The sequence below is a fragment of the Perca fluviatilis genome, chromosome 10, assembly GCF_010015445.1.
Source record: "Perca fluviatilis chromosome 10, GENO_Pfluv_1.0, whole genome shotgun sequence".
NCBI lineage: Eukaryota > Metazoa > Chordata > Actinopteri > Perciformes > Percidae > Perca > Perca fluviatilis.
Genome location: NC_053121.1, coordinates 16,875,319 through 16,895,609, shown reverse-complemented (window position 1 = coordinate 16,895,609; position 20,291 = coordinate 16,875,319). Strand labels below are relative to the sequence as shown.

At 42.5% G+C, this 20,291-nt stretch overlaps 1 protein-coding gene across 2 annotated transcripts in view; it reads right to left on the bottom strand.

The window, feature by feature from the left end:
• Window positions 1–20,291, bottom strand: part of nlgn3a (neuroligin 3a) — a 126,178-nt gene that overhangs the window by 30,351 nt on the left and 75,536 nt on the right. For both annotated transcript variants that reach the window (XM_039813766.1, XM_039813767.1), the window contains one exon: window positions 10,481–10,666. In XM_039813766.1, the coding sequence (XP_039669700.1) occupies window positions 10,481–10,666 (186 nt within the window). The remainder of the gene's footprint in view (window positions 1–10,480; window positions 10,667–20,291) is intronic.

Genomic DNA, 20,291 nt, shown 5'->3' with positions numbered 1-20,291 from the left:
ATTGAACGTCTTGGCAGGTGCACGTGCACATGTTCACAAACACACACACGTGCACACGCACACACACACACACACACACACACACACACACACACACACACACACACACACACACACACACACACACACACACACACACACTTCACAGATAGTGTGCACTTGGAGCACATTATGTCAGTGATAGGGATCCAGATGGCATTCATGAATTCCGTTCTCTATATCACATTGTTCAAGGCTCTCACCAAGCAAATCACACCAGCTTAGTCCTACTGCAAAGTGACTGGACTGATGTTTTTCCTATGCGACACTTCTTATTACACATTGAAAAAACAATTTACCTTCCAAATCAATCGGTCTGTAAGCACAGACTGTAGCAAGTAGGTTCTGTGTAAACAGAATGATATATTCCTGAATGCCTATAATCATGCAGTAGCTTTCCTCTCTGTGTAGATGAAGCGGTTATACAAAAATTAAGTGAGCACACAGTCATACATTTCCTATTTCAAAAATAATTCAGACGTTTCAGAAACATCACCCGAAACAGCTTGAAACACCCGGTAATGTTCCCTTCCAGCTGCAGAAGATGTATATAAATTACAAGTTAAGCAAACCAAATTGATGAAGAATGAGATGGTGTGGCAGCTCCACAGTACCTTCTGTTATTCATGCAGCGGCATTGAGTGCTTTTCCCTCAGCAGGGATAAATAGATGTACGGAAACTGAACGCATGACCTAGCAGGCCACAGAGGTGAGCTGTCAGCAACAACAAGCAAACACAGACTGCTCGTGGTCATCACTAAAGGGCAAAGTTCAGCTAATTACACTGTAGTTGTTCATCTGGCAGACAAACAGGGAAACAGTCTATTTAACAACACATCTAGCCAGCCATGTGGCCTAGTGCGGAATGCCTAATGAATAAACACTTTTACAATAGTGGGTAAAAAAGAAAAGAAACAAATAATGTGCAGTGAAGAAAACGACAAAGACAAAAAGAGAGAACAGACAGTGTAAAAAAGAAAAGATGGATAGACATAATGAAATGTGAAAATGGCGAAAAAGGAAACCTAGTGAGTGGTGGCAGAAATTGGGCCAATATGTGTGGAACAACAGGGAATAAAGGGAGGGTGAGAGAGAAAGGGAGATAGAGAAGGTGTGAGAGGAGGAGGGAGGTCAGTAGAGACGTGGAGATGGGTGGAGGCGGAGGGGGAGAGATGAGCCCCCAGTGCTCAGCTGTCAGTGCTTCCTCTGCAGGTGGGGCAGGAGGAGTGCCAAGTCCCTCTCTCCCACTCACACAGACACCCATGCATCACTCTATAATGGATGCTTTACACCGGTGCCAGAGAGAGAAAGACTGAGGCAGAGAGAGAGAGAGAGAGAGAGAGAGAGAGAGAGAGAGAGAGAGAGAGAGAGACATGGTGAGAAGACGAAAGAGAGACATGTGGGAGGGTGGGTACTGGAAAAAGAAAGAAACTGCTGTGAGGAACAGGGAAAAGGAACTGAAGAAAATGCCTCAGAGATTAAGGCAGTGGAGTCGAGGTAGCGGGGAACTGGATAGACAGAAAGACAGACAGAAAGACAGACAGACAGACATAAGGAGACCTCCATCAAGTCATTAGACCAATCAAGAGAGGAAACAGACGAGACAGTCTGGGAGCAGTATGATGCAGCTATTGGTTTAATTGATCTAAAGCCTAACAGGATAAAGAACGCAGGGGAACAGCCAGGAGATGCAGCCACTGTTCCCCCTCCAACATCTTACTGTCACTGTCCATTAGGAGGTGTATGAATGCGCCCTTGACAATGATTTATCAAGAATGATTCATAGATGGCACCTACCAGAACTAATGACTTGCCAGCGTCTTCGCTGGGGATTGCAGGTCATCAACAGATGACATATTCTGTAGCCACCTCGTTCATCAGCTGCGATTAGATTCCAAAAGTAATCTCAGCGATACATCACCAGATGGGTCTCATTGTATTGTCTTGGAGAATATTGCTGAGACAGCCCATGTGTGCCACATGTCGCTCAAGCTGCCGAAGCCCATTCGTATGCGCCTGTGGATCTGGGGCTAGGTATATGCAACGCTCTGAGCTATTACCTTGGTTGATGGAGGCATGGATTTACTAAAGTACTCCATTATCCCCTGCTTCTTTCTCTGACCTGCTGCTCGGCTCTTTAACACCTATAACTTCATGCTTTATAGGCTCAACTACCTGCTGCAAGCAGAGACAGACTGATGGCTGGACTCCCTGAATGAACTGCCGTTACTGTTTTTGGGCCATTTGTCAATTATTCATTCCTCTGCTCTCTTCTGGCTAGGGATAGGTAAAACTGCCTCACTCTCATGTACAGCCCAACTGGATATTATTTTCTAGAGTGTTACCTCAAACTGGCTATCGGACCTCAGTGGAGTCGTCTTTAGCCCAATAACACCTCTCCCACGTCACATTACTCTGCAGGAGGCCCTACCCTGCCTTGTTCTTCTGCACAATACAACTTTGGCTTCATTTTGTCTTTGCAACACTGAGTAGTGAAGAGACAAAACCTATTTGCTGCCTGAATTAGGCCGTTTCCGATTGCTAACGAGTCCAAAAGAGAGTAATACCTTTTAGTCGGTGAGTAATCCGCCATCTTTATTTTGTAAAAAATAAAGCATTTTTTGTCCGTTATACAAAGTCAAAGACACTGCCATTCAAAGAAATGACTGAAAAATGCCACATAGGCCACTTGTTAAAAGCAGTTTGCTTTTTCCACATAATGACAGCCACACTATATGGCAGACAACAAAGCCGAGTAGTCAGCGTAAATAAATACAAGCATTCTTGCTCCGCAGAGATGGCATCCCCCTGGTTTAATTATCGCTCTTGTCAATCGAGATGGAAGAATACGGTACCTGACAAGCCACGTCCCCATTCTCTCATCTCGCATAGGCCTTTTTCACACCCTGAGATGCACAGACATCCTCCAGCAAACAGCCAAATCAAACCTCGAGATGGAGGCATTCTGGTGCCCCAAACACACAGGTAACTTTACAGTGTCGAGTTGCTGAATGCCTTTGACATCTCAGAAATAAGGTCTATTCAACTTCGACAATTGTCCCTGGTTTTTCTCAAGCACAAGGCATTTGCACAACAATGGTGCTGAATCGTGTAAGAATAATGTGGTTATGCAGCTATCTTTCCCGGTGACTCCAATTCACATTCCAGCTCATGCAAGGTGCCTTTATTTGATGCCTAGACCACAAGAGATGGAAGGCTGCTACATGATGCCTGATCCCACAGAAATGAAGTCGACGCCAAGTGTGGATGGATCACACCTCCAAATCTGTGCGGTGAGAGCTCAGCACAGGGGCATTATGGAGTGGGGGTGTGCAGGCCTGTAGGCCATTCCACAGGGACAACCTCCCATGGGTCTCGTTTCAGAAAGGAAACCCACACATGTTATTTACAAAAGGTCACAGCCAGATGTAACATTACAGTTAAAGCAGTGATGTAGAGTAAGACTCACAAACTCTTCATCTGTATGACCTGCTGGCCTCATTCTCCACTCTGCAAGATAGGGTAATTTGGAGCAGCATTTACATTAGCCTTGGATTACCTGTCGATATCGCAAGATACAGCAATGAATGAGTACACAAGTTCTCAAAGCTCAACACATCCTCACAATTCCCAGCAGCCTCACTACAACAGTGTTTGTGTTGTTCCCTCTAAGGACAACTAGGAGCGTGCATGTACACGGTAAATGATTGTCAGAGCAGAGGTTAGATGCTCATGGCAATGCAGGCTCTGAATCCCACAACAACAGCACTGTATCAGCAAGATTGACAGAGGCAGATTGATTCGAGGTCCAATAAACCTTGTTGTCAGTCTTATTTCCTTCCTCCATAGGTCCGCGAGGGTAAATACATGCCAGAAACAGCCCAGTAGTTATTTGCACTGATTTGTGCAGTGAAATCACAAGAGGGCCCAGACAAGACCTTATGAAGAGGTCTGTTCCCTAACCTGCCGTGTGATGTCATGTAGATGGAGTCAAGATTTAAATATTAAGCAATTTGAATGAAAGTATTAAAAGAGTCAAGAATATGTCACCCCTTCATGGCAGATGTTATGTATAAAGAAGGGCTGATACATGTTTTGGGCTGCAACTAAGAATTATTTGAATTATCGATTCATTTGTCAGTTGATCAAGTGATCATTTTCGTCCCTTAAATCAGAAAATACTCAAAAAATAATTTACAATAATAACAATAATTAACAATTTCCCAAAACCCAAGTTGAAATATTCATATTGCTTGTTTTGTCCAACCAACAGACAACAATATATTAGCTTTACTATAGAAGAAAACCAGCAAATATTCACATTTGTTGCTTTGGAACCAGTTAATGTTTGCCCATTTTTGCTTTAAAGAATTACTAATATTATTTATTGATTATCAAAAAGGTTTCCAGTTAATTTTCTGTCAATTGCATAATCCAGGTTTTTTTTTTAAGTCCGAGACTGGACCTTCTCTCAGACAAAGTTTGGAAAAAGGTGCCTCCCCCAACCCCCCACTTAGCTTACTTGCTTAGTTTCTCTCAATTCCTGGATGCATATGGGATCATGATTATGTTATTTGATGCCATGGACACGCCAAGACAGCGTAATATTGCTGTTTGACATGACTTCAGACTACACCAAATACGTGAACATTTTTATTTCTACAGCATTAATTAGATTCTGACTCTGGGAAAGTGGGAAAAACAGTACAAACCTCTGGACTCATCGATTAGTCGACAATCATCTCCAGACATGTTAGCTCTACACATTATATTGCAAACACAGTAGCTTTAAAGGTCCTATGACATGCTTCTTTTTGGATGCTTTTATATAGGCCTTATTGGTCCCCTAATACTGTATCTGAAGTCTCTTTCCCGAAATTCAACCTTGGTGCAGAATTACAGCCACTAGAGCCAGTCCCACAATGAGCTTTCCTTAGGATGTGCTATTTCTGTGTCTGTAGCTTTAAATGCTATTCAGGAGGAGAGAAGCGGGTCAAGGTGGAGAGTGGGGGTGTGGCCTTGACTAACTGCCATGCTTCACTTGTTTGCAAGCCATGATATCTCTCTCTTTCTCATGGGCGGGCCAAATTCTCTGGGCGGGCAAAGCAGAGAAAGGGGAGGTAACCTTTCACCTTATGATGTCATAAAGGGAAGATTCCAGATTGGCCCATCTGAGCTTTGATTTTCTCAAAGGCAGAGCAGGATACCCAGGGCTCGGTTTACACCTATCGCATATTAATGTTAAAAAACCTCATAAAGTTAAATGTTCATGCCTGGGACCTTTAAACGTTATATAGTGCTCACACTAATTTACATTAAAAGTACTATGTATGAATATACATAACTCTTTCGTATACTGAATCTAGTATGTCTATAGTATGTTTGAAACTATGGAGGAAAGGAACTTACTAAAAGACCTTCATTAAATACAATTTATTAAATACACATTAAATATCTTCCCCAGGAATCAAAATATGAGGGTTGACACATTGAAATTATATTTAAAAAAGAAATTACTTTAGTTGACCCCTCCAGAATCAGCCCCAACACTGTTTGTATGGCATCTTTACTCAAATGTGTAAAACCAGTTAATAACCAGTGAAGCACATTTTAGATTAATTAAGCAATTGATATGATTAACATGAGAAAAACCTTTTTGTTTTGCAAATATGATTTTATTTGGGGTCCATGTCCATATTATGAAATATTCAACCCATGATTTAATATGTATAAATTCTCATAATAATTCTTTACTTCTTCTACTTACAGTGTCTTTTATTTCCCTCTGTATCAGTATCATTTTATATAAAGTATTTGTTTTGTTGACAGTACAAAGAAAGGAGTCTGGAGGGTGATGGTGCGGGAGAAAAGGGTGTTTTAACAGAAATAACAAAACTGTGATGAGTGTTGCTGGGTGTAGATGATAGAAACACTCACTACTACAGATGTTTTCACAAGAAAGAAAGTGAGACCAGCGCAAACTCAGTGATTACTTCTGATGTATTCGTGATAACTATCACCAAGTTAATAAATAAATCAAGCTAAACATTCAGTTTTTGTTTAATTAAGTCTTTATCAAGTTCAAATTTCAGATCAAATGTATGATTATACATGTATCAACTCTGTTTTATCAGCAGTTCTAAATGTTCTCAGCTAGTATGGGCCATTTTAGTCCATGTTATTAAAGCTTTTTTTTGCCATCCATTTTGCCTTCAGGTGATTTACTGACTGCACATACTTGAACATAAAGGACTCGGCAGTTTGTGCCTCACTGTAATCATGGCATCACACTCAAGTCACTCTAACAGAAGCTCTAGTTTCTCACCCAATCAGCTGAAGGAAATTGTACAGGAATACATCAATTCCTATGATGTCCAAGCAACATCCTTTCCAAGACTGCTTGAATGATACAATTTAGTCCACAGCAAGAAGTTCACGATGAAGAGCAGCCATTAATAAAGTTAATATTTCAGATCTGAGTTGAGAAAAATGTCCTGCCACGCCATTTGATTTTTTCAATCTATCTGATCCTCAATTTCTACACATTCCACAATGCATCTCTTCACTTAATCACCTTCTTTGCTATCCTTCACACTAAATGGATTTAAAAACTTGTTACCCAGCTGAAAACCGAGTACCTGTCACACTGCCCTCTTAATACTCATGGTTCAAGGGGTTTCAGTGTTTGCCAGGTGGTGTTTTGCATTAAAAAGCCTTGGTACTCATTGCACTGCTGTAATAAAGCCCAAGCATTTAACATGCACATTTATGGTCCTCAATAACCCAGAAGTCTTAATAAAAATGAGAGCTGACATTGGCATGAAGGATCCTCCACACTAGCTGTCTTTAATGTCCAAGACGTTCCATTAAAAGGGGAGCACTTCCTCAGAAGCGGAGCTTTTATCCTGATTGCTTACAGGAAGAGAAAAAAAAAGAAAAGAAACCAAACGACCTTCAGCTTCTCTACAACCAGCCCTTCCCTCATGTGTGCTCTGTGAATAGACGCACCAGCCTGCACAAACATGGACAGCCGGGCTACGTACACTGATAAAGATACATCTGCGTAGATATACAGTATGTTTTCTGTAGGTTGTGAAGGGAGAACCAGATATATCGACAGAGATATACGTACAAATACACGTGTCTGAGTCGTTGGCTACTTGGTATTCTGTTAATGTGCAGAGAAGCCATCTTACTTTTTATATCATAATGATTATTAGAAGATAAGGCAAAAGCCAAATCTGCATGTTCAATTAGTGCCTGTGCGATGCCAGATAGATAATACATGGGACTGGCTAATGTCCTTGCTTCTGAACTTCTTTAGCCGTTTTCTGTTTGAAGCCGGAAAAAAGAAGAAGATGGGGACAGAGATTTCCCTCTGTGGGAACACAACTGTTGAGCTACATTTAATAAGCTGGTCAAAAACACTCTCCTGCCGAGAGGGACTGCGCTTTTAATGACCATTCTGCTTCCAAAGTCTCAGATGTGCGGCTAGATTGGTGCCACATAGCAGACAAGGCAGCCATATTATTAATAGCAACACACCACACATGCTGCAGACTAGGGAGCAGAAACCCAGAGAGAGGGAAATGGAGAGAGACACACTGGCACATGGAGAGAAAGCGTGTGTTCCTTGCATGCTTTTACTGTCTGTGAAGGCAGGGAGACAGATGGGTGCAGTGAGAGATTAGATAGAGGAGGCAGGGCAGGGACCGGGGTCTAAAAAATCCAGCCCGCACGAGAGGACGTCCAGGCCAGCCTCCACGCAGGCCAGATGGGGAGGAGTTGATGGATGTACCTTCTGACTGGAGCCCTCGGCACGCCCACATGGAGACGCCACCAAGGCCAGGCCAGAGGAGCAGGCAATGAAAGAGAGAGGCCAAAGGGCTAGGATGATATAGGACGATCCAGCTTATTAAATAGGCTTCAGGAGGAGCATGGAGCATCTGAAGTAAGTTGTCACTATGCCACCAACAGGCATAAAAGGAGTCTCTGTTAGATGGAAAGTCTATGCACTGTAGGCAGTGATGACAGACTGTGTGCAGTAAGAGTGGGAATACTGTCATTAAATACACCGACACACCAGGGAGCTCCAGAACAGTGTGTCATCACTGATTTACTTTTTCTTTTGTACCTGGGCCTCGTTACCCTGCATCCGAGCAGCAGGTATAGGGAAATGTTTGTGTGTGAGACACATGTGGAATCCTATGCTATGTTATCATATCCTACTTCATTTATGCTACTCCTGAGTTCAAACACGCCGCATTCAATGCGACACCACTGCCTCTATTTCTAGGCATAGAGTGTGAATTTTAATTTGCGAGCCGAGTCAGGAATCAGGAACCATGATGCATTGTTTACGATCTTTGTTTCCTGACTTAATTTAAAGTAGGAATCTCAATACAAAACTCTCTTCCTGAGTCTGCTAACATGGATAGGAAATGATTAAACAAATCCATTACTAGAGGCCACCTGAAACCAGGTGTTCTACTGCTACAGTGTATAATTCATTTGATTATAGATTTTTACATCAATTTTCACAGCTATGCTGATCCAAACACTTTGATTCCTTTCTTGTTTATTGCGTTGTCTTGGCAACAAGAACCTCCTACTAGTCTTCAACTCAACAGTTAAGACTATAGAAAGAGGAGGATGGGGACAGGAGGAGGGTAGAGTACAGCGAAGGCTGTGAAAGCAGGTGCAAAAAGACATTTCTTCACTTGTATTTCCTGTCACATCCTGCAGCCCACTCCAGTCCTAAACTTTATATAATTACAACAATCTGTGCTCCGAGAGAGACTGTGTGAAATCTGATTGCCATTGGTAACATTCGCAGCAAGAGTCCTGGCGTGATAGAAGGCTTCCTGTTTCAATTTCCTAGGATCCCTCAAGTTTTGCTGGCTCTTTTTTTTTATCCCATCAGTGGGGCATACATTTCCATTCAGGGGAAAAAACAGACCCGGTAATATCCAATTTACTTGGGAGGCAGAGGAGATGGTTTCACTGGCAGTATAATAACATGCTACATGGAGCGTAACATTATGGAGTATGAATAAAAAAAGGCATTTATGGTAAAAATTCAATCCAAAAGCAGTCATCATTCATCGGAGGAAATCAAGGCAATTAGTAACACTTTAATGCAAATTGGAGAACGCAAAACACATCACCAATCCCTGGCACTGTAATAGGGACCAAAAAAGAGCAGCTCAAATGACCTCTTTCAAATGCATGTCGGTCTACTTATCAGAAAATCCAAAACAGAGATCCTACTCTGCCTAGTGACAAGAAAGAGAAATGTGTGTGTGTGTGCTTGCGTGTGTGCTTGTGTGTGTGTGTGTGTGTGTGTGTGTGGTGGTTGGGCACCACAAATAGTTTCCTGACCAAAGTATTTTTCTTAAACCAATCCTTTATCTCATGCAAGACTGCTTTCTCATATCATTTACTTGTATGTAATGTACAGTAAAATGCCCCTGTTACATTTCCAACCATGCGTGTCCAAAGCAGCATGTTTTTCGCTTGTTAACAAGTTCACAAGCAGGCTGTGTGAGCGGGGCTGAATGTAAAGATTTCTCATTTGGAATATTACCACCACATAAACGATGTAACAAAAAAACATAAACACTGCTACACAACAACACCTTCATATCCTGATGGCCTGTCATGTACTGCTACACAACACCACAATCAATTAAATGCAAAACAAACAGCCAGCTTTTTTTTTTGTTTGGAAACGCATGGACGAATACGTGACTGACTGTCATAATCCCAGGTTAAGGATGATGATGCTGTGTCCATGCGGCTCTGCAGGGTGCAATTCATGGACTGAGCTCAAAAGGGACAGTTCATTCACATAAGCCAAAGCACTTCCAGCAAGAACTTACCATATGAGCACTAAGGCTCCATCTTAATTCAATGATGCATTAGAGGAGCATGAGTATGAGGGATGTCCAGGTTCAGTACACACATGCTGCATTTAGTATTAAAGACATGGCCAACGTGGGCAATAAATCATCATGAAGTAGCACTAAGGTAGCCAGCAGATAAACAACATTGCTTACAAAGACAACAGTGTGTGTGTGTCATTTAGTATGCCACTAAAAAGATCTCCCTGGTACAACATTTCCCTTTTTAGTTGCTTGACATTATACCTACATGTCTATTTCTGACATGGAGAGGGATACTAGCAAAGTACATCAAGACCCACATGTGGTCTGAAATCTGCCGTGGAGTTTCAATTTCCGGATGGTAATGAACATCACAATCATTTAAATGCAAACACCTGCTTCTTAAATCATTCGTTATGCTGTGCAGTACAGTAGAATACATTACTCAATAACTCTCTAGCTGCATCGCCACTTTCTAATATCAAGTAGCCCACACACCAGCAGGCATGAGCTCTACAGCTGTATCACCCACCCCCCTCTTTTCTGCTGTACCGTACCTTCAGAGTGGTGGGAGAGGGTGAGCAGGCTGACACAGGAAGCGCCGATCCCAGAACCGAACACAGTGATGCGGTTGGAGTCTCCTCCGAAGAAGCCAATGTTCTCGCTGATCCACCTTAAAGCCTGGATCTGGTCCAGGAGCCCGTAGTTCCCTTTAGCAGCCTGGTCACCCGTACTGAGAAAGCCTGCAACACATACACATATATTAAGAGATTAAAAAGTTAGCCAGGGCCAAATAAAAAAGTAGATAGTCTCTAAATTGCACATGCAATATGCCACAGATTTCTATTTTTCATGTGCACCTGCAGCATAAAAGGTTATCTGCAGTGACTAACCCCACCCCGATTTTGTCAGGAGAATCAGCTCGCCGCGGAAATCATGACTTATTGGATGACACGGCTGTTGGTAAAATAGGAGCGCGTGTGACCACATGTCATCTGCACCTTATGGAAAATCAATGGCATCTCTCCCCGGGTAAGCACCCATCATCGGCTATATCGAGCAGTCCTGATGAAAACCTTAGGAATCTATGAAAACACCACAGACGGAGGGAAAAAGACGTGATAATAAGATTTACAATCATTTTGACGCTGCAAAACCCCTCGGTATGGACTGCAGCCTCATTACATATCCTATCAGCGTTACCACCTTCCTCTGACATATTTCGATTCTCTCTCACACTCTCAAGTCCCACGTACTTTCAGTCTAAACATTCACAACAAGCACTACCGTGCTCATTTCACTCCGTGTCTGTGTAATCTGCAATATGATGTCTCGAGTTGGACAGTGAGTCTCTCTTGGGTACATCAGAGCTCATATTAACACACCACCCTCTTCCAGCTGCTCTCCAGGGCCTAAGCCCTGCAGAATGATGGGTAATCGAGAGTCGTGGGAGAAGATCAAAGGCAAGCAATCCCTGAAGTCCCCACGGTGGACTCAGTGTCCATCAAACCCTTGAACATGCATGCGAGGTGACAGCTAGGAGATGTGTGTGGAAACCAAGACCCCCCTTCTCTTTAGTGGCAACACTTCACAAGCAATAAATGCGTTGGTTGTGAATGCTCGCAAGCCTCCAGTGATGGTCCTTCATCATCACAGCATTGTTTCTAACATCTATTTCATGGTCTATGCCTCCATATAATGATAAGCTAGCATGGGTTTAAGTCCTAAGGGGGGAAAGGGAATAGTTTTGATATCAACAATGCAAACATAAAAAAATAAATCTGTGTGTTTTTTGACTCGGGTCAGCACAGCGATGCTCACTTTAGATAAAGACTGATTAGAAAGCAGCTGGCCTCAAAAAGGATGCATGTCCGCCCATGCCTGTTTTCTCTCTTTGTTTGAATCAGAGGCTGCAGAGGGCACAGCCTCTTGCCCCACCCCCAACAGCACACCCGCCTCTCGCTGAGTGCCTGTTGGCAGGAACAAAGAGGGTGGGCAGGGGAAAGGCCAGGCCTGATCATCGATAGGAGAGAGGCGGTGGCACAGGAAGCAAAGCAGGAGACAAATGGATCAACAGATGGTCTCCTTCAGACGCATCCCTGAGGATGACAGAGCAGCAGGGCACATGCAGAGAGAGAGAGTGAAAGAGACAGGCAGAGGAACAGAAATGCACAGACAGAGAGGAGAGAGAGAGAGAGAGAGAGAGAGAGAGAGAGAGAGAAGGTGGAGAAAGGAGGACTCAATTGAAGAGCTTGTTCTTTTCTTTTCCTCTTGCGGCTCCTCCTTGTGTTCCATCATAACTTAAGGACAACAGCTTTTACAACCCTCTCCCGGGTGCCATGGAGAGAGAGGAGACATGACTCTCCCAGAATAACCCTCATTTACGAAATGGTTCACACTTCACCAAGTGTATGTCAGATGGGTTGGGAAATGTCAGGAGACCGGCATGAAAAAGAGATTCCGTGCAACTGTTAGCCTAATTGAAAAGATATAGCAAACATGATCCATTTGGCATTGTAATATGAGGCATTACTAAATGACAAAAATGTAAATCATTAGAGTTGGATCCCCAGCTGCCAGAATAAAGCATATTTTTGTGATTTTTTGTTCAGCTGTTGTGATTCCTCTGCATCTATAAATGAAACTGGTCATTAAAATGTAGAGGTTGAATCCAATATCTTAGACAACAAGACATGCTGCAGGCACCATTTAAAAATACATCTAATATAGCTGCTGGTTATGTTTTAATTGGAAAGGTGACAGAAAGTATTTTCTTTGGAAAGCAATTAAGATAGCAAAGTAATTGTTTTTATGCATGGTTATTTCTATTTTTTACATTTGACGTTATGTTTGTGCTCTGCAGGTGTTTTGGTCTTTTTAGTTTTCTGGCTATTTCTTTACATCCATCACCTACGCATGACCTCACGCTTTCACTCTACTTTACTAGAATAAGGTGGAGGAATGGACTGTTTAAATAACGACACATATACTTTCCCTTTGTCACTGGTTTGAGTTATCTACATTTCCAAACCTCCTTACTCACCGGGGATTGGGTTATAGATTTCCAGATCTACAGTAGCAGATGATCCCCGTCTCATCAGCCGTGCGTGGGCTTTGGCTGCACATGAACCGTGATGTGCAGTGCACTATCTGTTCACAGCTCCCTCCTACACAAGACCTTGGGATTCTGGGCTGCAGCTCAGTGCTTCTGAACTACTTGGTCAGGCTGGTTATGTGCTTGACTGTGCTACTCAACCTGACAATCAATTGAGATTTTTATTACACACTAGGTGCCGCTTTACAATAAGCATTTAATTACAAAACCCGTAATCACATTATATCCATCTTTGTTAGCTGCTTGTGTTCAAATCGATATGCAAATTCTCTTTTAAATGATCTGACCAATTAACTTTGGCACAAACAGTACACACAATTAGAGTACACTGTGAAGTTAATTCTACAAACATTCAACAATCATTAAATAGTTTTAGTTGATCTGATACTTTGAAATTAAAGTGAATACAAATCAATTTGTGCTAATTTAATTTTCTCTGTGACATTACAGTATTAATGTTGCCCGTTGTGAGTTCTGGAACAAACTGTAGATTAAATGTGGGATGTTTGTTTTCAATTCAGTCGCAGTAACTGAGGCGAAGCCCAAGCTTTACACCTTCAGGCTGAACACCAATGTCGTATATGGTTTGCTGAGCGCCTTTTGCTGAGATTGTTTTGTATATCAAGCTCCAATTGGTTCAGTGTAAAGCGTTTCGTTTAGACAAAGGAAATAGGCACATGAAGAAACGTAGAAATGCCCTGAAGTTAAACTACACTGGAGAAAAGAAATCCTATAACTGATCTTCATTTAAGTCAAACCTTGAATCATGTATGCCAAATCCAAAATATATTTAATAAGCGAGAGAACAGGTTATATAAGTTGCAAAAGGTCATGCCAACAAATAACTCAAATTGTCTCAACGCTTGAAAGAAAGATACTCAAAAATGGAATCTAACCTGTCCACATGTCAGCTGGATTAGACATGAAATTTGCATGATAGTTCCTTATTCACCACAAACAAACTGTATACGTTAATAACAGTGATTCTGTGCTCTTTCTCTGCATGTTAGAACTGTAATTTGGCCTGACTCAAAGCTGCTCTTCCTTGACAGTGATGTATTGCACTTCTGCTGTATGAAGACCTGGTATTTTCTCCGTGTGGCAGCACAGAGTCCCGAGATTCAGTCCTGATCTCAGGCGGAGTGGCAGCAGCGGCTGTGGTCCGGTCACAGCCAGGTCAGGTCGGACTCGCACCTGTCGCCTTGCATCGTCCTTGTTGGACAAACCTTTGTGTATGTAATGCGGCTCCCCCTACGAGAAACTAAGACATCCTTGTCACTTTAACATGACCAGAGGCTCAGTTAGTGTATACAGCATGACAGCGTCTCTTCTCTGCAGTGTTTGAGCTTCAGCCAACGTGCCGGAAGCAATACATGAGCAGCAGAGACCAGGAGATCACTACAAATCCAACACCTTTCCAATTCCACACATTTTCACAGACCAGCCACAATCATTGCATCGCCTGAATATCAAAGACAGAAAGTTTATTTTCCCAAAAAGGCCAGCGTTGAGCGTGATGCCACATAATGTATTCTGCGGCTTGATGGTATTTTATCAATAACCGCGCGCGCCTTTCTCAGTCTACACTGAGCGTCTCTGTTTCCTCCTGAGCCACAGCAGTGATTTCATTTAGCTATGCCTCTCAGCATTGATATTGCTCTATTGATTATGATTTAAATGTCTGTTTCCTATACGGCGGGCTATAACTCAGAGTGTAGCAGAAAGAGGTGATGATAATGATCGCTCTGACCCCAGACATCTCTCTTAGCCTGGTCTCCTAGATAATGGAATGTGTGTAAAAAAAAAAAAAAAAAAAAAAAAAAAAAAAAAAAAAAAAAAAAAAAAAGCTGGGGGGGGGAAGGATGGGAATAACAGTGGTGACGTAACTGAGGGAAAGTTTTTTGGCTTACTGCTAGATCCATTTTCGCTTTTACTTCGCCTTTTCCCTGTTTCTTTCTCCCTCTCATCCTCTCCCTCTTTGAGGGTGCCCGTTAACAAGGCCATCTGTGTCCAAACTCTCCTTTGGTACTCCCTCCCTCCCTCTTCTTGCCCTCTCCCTCTATCGTTTCTCCCCCCTTCTCTTCTCTGGGGAAATAAAGGCCCACACAGTCGCGGCCTTGACAGCCTCCTCTAAGAATCCCCCACTACAAAAGAGTTTCAACTTCCCCCCATCCAGGCCTGGGCTGAATGGGAGCCTCTGGGGTGTGGATGAGAAGCAGAGGAGGGAAGAGGGGGCCACACTCCACACAGCCACATAAAGGGCCTGTGTGTGTCGAGCTCATGATGAGCAAGGGACATACCCAGCGGTCCATCTTCCACACAGGGAGACATTCCCACAAGATTTTTTATCCTCTTTTTTTTTGGGGTCAAGATTTCAGCACGGCGACGAGACTCATTAAAAAAAAGGCTGGGTGAAGGGAAAGGAGCAGGAAGGGGGCGTGGGCCTGAATGAAGGTGATTGCCACTTGGATCAATGTACTGCTCCTGTTTACAGCTCGCTGCCCAATTGCATGGCTGGAGAGTGCAGTCTGATCTGAGAGCAGGAGAGCGAGAGAGATAGAGAAACACAGAGAGCGAGAGAGAGAGAGAGAGAGAGAGAGAGAGAGAGAGAGAGAGAGAGAAAGGCAGGCAAGCACAAGAAAGCCTCTTTATGGTAGCCTGGACACTGAAGGCCATTTACCCAACACCACAACCTTGTTTCCGGTGCAAGAGAAAGTAAAGACTGGAAAAAAAACTTTTTGATTATCACTCCTACAAATTACCAGTTTCGTATAAATGAATACTGCGTGAATCAAACTAGAAAATTGTGAAAAAGAATTTATGTATGAGCCCCTGATTCCTGCTGGCCTCACTACGAATCAATAATTAAAGGAAATATCAGACCGCTTTGAATGGCAACAAAGTCAGCCGATGTTTTAGGGGCCCGCCCCTCGACACTTGGTGAATTCAAACTGAATGATAACTTGCTCGCTAAACTGCAGGTCTTTGCTGAAAATGTGAACAGACCGATGACTAACAGAAACCCAAACGGTTCCGCCTGAATGTTCGTCTCAGTTGCACACAATGACACAGAGAGATGCGGCGTGTGAAGCATGAACCAACGCTGAAACTATACTGTGCTCTGAAAAGGTGGTCGGGTAGTCTGATGCATGATGCTGAAGATAGAGCATCATGCATACTGTGATGCTGAATACAGACTGAGCCACTCAAATGGAAAATGTGGTTTGTGTGTAACAAAGAACTGAAAAAACAACAACAAAATGTCAAGAGGGAAAATCTGTGCCGCATTAAAACCAAAGCTCATCTGACATATATCAGAGTCCCTAAAACCCAGATCTCTTATAGACAGACAAGAGCCTGTTATAGCAGACAGGGATTAAAAACAGATACTGTAAGTCAGCGCTGGTGCTGCACATGGCAGCTGTTGGTTGTCCTGCATGTGACTTCGGGGCTGCTTAATCTGATTGTGTGATGTGTCCCGGTGGTCAGGCGACACTATTCAATGGCTCTGGTGAACAGCAGCCCTGGCAGCAGCTACAAATGAGCAGTTTGCATGTGTATGACCCCTGGCATCTGAATGCCACTCAATCAATCACACATCGGCTATGGCGGCTGTCCGATTTTCTTTTTTTTTTTTTTCTCTCCCCTTTGCTTCTCTCCCACCCTCCCTTTGCCATTTCTTCCTTTGCTCCAGCTCCCTGTCATGTTTCCTGTCTTCCTCTGCTTTCAGCGTGTCTCTCTGTTCTCCGTCTCTGCCTCCATCTTTTTTTCCGCTATTTATCACCTTCTCTCTTCTCTGTATCGCTCAATCTTTCCTTTCAGTGAATAGCACAGACAGTGTATTCTCAAAGACAGCGAAATGCTTTTACATTAAGGGAAGCTTTGCATCTCACAGCTGGTGCGGAGGCGGGCCTGCATGCTCCCGCAGAAGGAGAGAGAGACGCCGGTGTTGGAGAGTCACAACTGTGAGGTTAACAGCGCTTTGGTTCCACATGGAGGAACATGCATCGGGGAGATATTCCATAAACAACAATATGCCTTTACTTAAGTCTGATATTTAAAAAATATATACATTCTTACAGCATACTCTCCATCTTTTGTTCAACCAAAAGGACACTATGCAAGGTGCTCTGCCTCACATCTCAGCCTATGGCAGAACAAGTTCAAAGGCATGATGTGAAACATGACAGCAAGCCCGGGTGATGTAATTTGAGGGCATGGTGAGAAAGTTTAACACCACCCAGCAGGACGGGGCAGTTGTGCAGTGATGCGCCTTGGAGGACATCAGAGACTGGCTTATCAAAGCACATCAGTGGAGCAGAGTAGGACAGAAAGGTCATAATTTAGAGGATCTTCAAAGGCCAACTCCTCAGGTTGGAGTATGGCCATAATGAGTTTACGTACCCCAATTCCAATAAAGTCGGGACGTTGTGTAAAACGTAAATAAAAACAGAATACAATGATTTGCAAATCCTTTTCAACCTATATTCAATTGAATACACTACAAAGACATGATATTTCATGTTCAAACTGATAAACTTTATTGTTTGTTTAGCAAATATTCACTCATTTTCAATTTGATGCCTGCAACACGTTCCAAAAAAGCTGGGACAGCTCATGTTTACCACTGTGTTACATCACCTTTTCTTTTAACAACACTCAATAAGCGTTTGGGAACTGAGGACACTAATTGTTGAGGCTTTGTAGGTGGAATTCTTTCCCATTCTTGCTAGTCTAGGGTCTCCGTTGTCGTATTTTGCGCTTCATAATGTGCCACACATTTTCAATGTGAGGCAGGTTTGGACTGCAGGTAGGCCAGTCTAGAACCCACACTCTTTTACTACAAAGCCACGCTATTGTAACATGTGCAGAATGTGGCTTGGCATTGTCTTGCTGAAATAAGCAGGGATGTCCCTGAAAAAGACGTTGCTTGGATGGCAGCATATGTTGCTCCAAAACCTATATGTACCTTTCAGCATTAATGGTGCCTTCACAGATGTGCAAGTTACCCATTCTGTGGGCACTAGGGTTGGGTATCGTTTGGGTTTTTTCTGATACCGGTGCTAAAGCGGTACTTTTAAAACGGTGCTGGTGCCTAAACGGTGCCTGAACCGATACTTTTTAAGAAAGGAAAAAAAAAAGGAAAAAAAAAGAAGGGTACTAAACAACAGTCAGCGAAATTAAAGAAAGGCTTGTTTATTGCTAAGGCCATATGGTCAAAATGAAATGATTTAATAATATAGTAATAACTAAAGTAAATTGCTGTTAAATGACAAAAACAAACAAGGGCATTTAACAATAACTTTGAATGCATTTTGGCACATGATGTCCATGATTTCCAAAAAACAATTCGAAATGTGGACTCATCAGACCACAGCACACTTCTCCACTTTGCGTCAGTCCATCTCAGATGAGCTCGGGCCCAGAGAAGCCGCCGGTGTTTCCGGGTCTTGTTGATATATGGCTTTTGCTTTGCATGGTAGAGTTTTTACTTGCACTTGTAGATGTAGCGACGAACTGCGTTAACTGACAATGGTTTTCCGAAGTGTTCCTGAGCCCACGTGGTAACATCCTTTACATAATGATGTTGGTTTTGAATGCAGTGCCATCTGAGGGATCGAAGGTCACGGGCATTCAATGTTGGTTTTCGGCCTTGCCGCTTACGTGCAGAGATTTCTCCAGATTCTCTGGATCTTTTGATGATATTATGGACTGTAGACGATGAAATCCCTAAATTCCTTGCAATTGTACGTTGAGAAACGTTGTTTTTAAACTGTTGGACTATTTGATCATGCAGTTGTTCACAAAGTGGTGAACCTCGCCCCATCCTTGCTTGTGAACGACTGAGCCTTTTGGGGATGCTCCTTTTATCAGTCCCTCCAGGATTTCTTGATGTCGGGATCGCAAAAATGCATGCAAATTCAACCAATCACCGCGACTTTACTGCAATTTTCTTTTCTTTTTTTTTCTCTCAGTATATGTGTGCCTGCTCTACCACTGAGCCAACCCGGCCACGACTTTATCGCAAATTTGACCAATAACCGGCGTTTCCCGCGATTTCAACCAATCACAGCAGTCCCACGTGTCAGACTTCGCATCAGTATGTGACACTGAGAGCCACTGACCAAGCGGGAGTGAGAACGGGTTGATGTAACACAAGTACGTCACCAAATTAATTTCCTTGTTTCTGATATGAAGACGAGACGTGTGTGACTCGAACATCTCACATATACCAACAAAACGTACAGCAAAAGACCATCCTGCCAACCTGTATACATTTTAACATCAATGTACGCTCTAACGTTTTTTCACTCTAAAGTCGCTGAAAGCTGCTGCTGTTTCAATCCTGTTCGCTTGCTGCGGGCCGGGGGGCGCTGCTCAGTTTCCCCCGTGACTGCGTGACTTTTTCACACATTTTTTTTTTCGAAAAAAAAAAAAAAAAAAAAAAAAAAAAACAAAAAAAAAAAACACAAATACGGTGGATGCAGGAAAAATGGGAGATGAGACTTACAGGATGACCTAAATTGAGGACAGCTAAGTTCGTTATTGTAAGTGCAATGATAAGTTAAAGTCCAATAAGTACTTTATCAAACCGTATGAATGTGTTTCCCAGCCCAGGTTAGGAAATGAACTAACAATGTAAAGATCAACATGCCACTGACACATAATGCTCAAATTTGATTCATTCACTATTAATTATTAATTATAATTTTTTGTCTTAAATCCACCAGCCATTTTCATATTATACCAACATTTGCAGCATCCTGAGCTTTTTTGGTAAGGTTACTAGGAAAGCTCAGCCCAGAGTAGTTTTATTCACCCATTAAATAAGTCTCCTTTTGATTTTTAAAGAATTATACCAACAACAAAAAAACAACTCACAACTTTTTTTTGCAATTTTCACTGTCTCTCGCAACTTCATTGCAACAAAAATACAAAAGACATTGCAACTTTTATCAGAATTTTTTACAAAAGCTCCCGCAAAGTCAGGCATTTTGGGCTGCAACAATCTCAAAAATCCTGGAGGGACTGTTTTATACCCAATCATGACTGTGTTCCAAACACGTGTTTTTTGAGCATTCCTCAACTTTCCCAGTCTTTTGTTGCCCCTGTCCCAGCTTTTTTGGAACGTGTAGAAGGTATCAAATTCAAAATGAGTGAATATTTATCAGTTTGAACATGAAATATCTTGTCTTTGTAGTGTATTCAATTGAATATAGCTTGAAAAGGATTGTATTCTGTTTTTATTTACG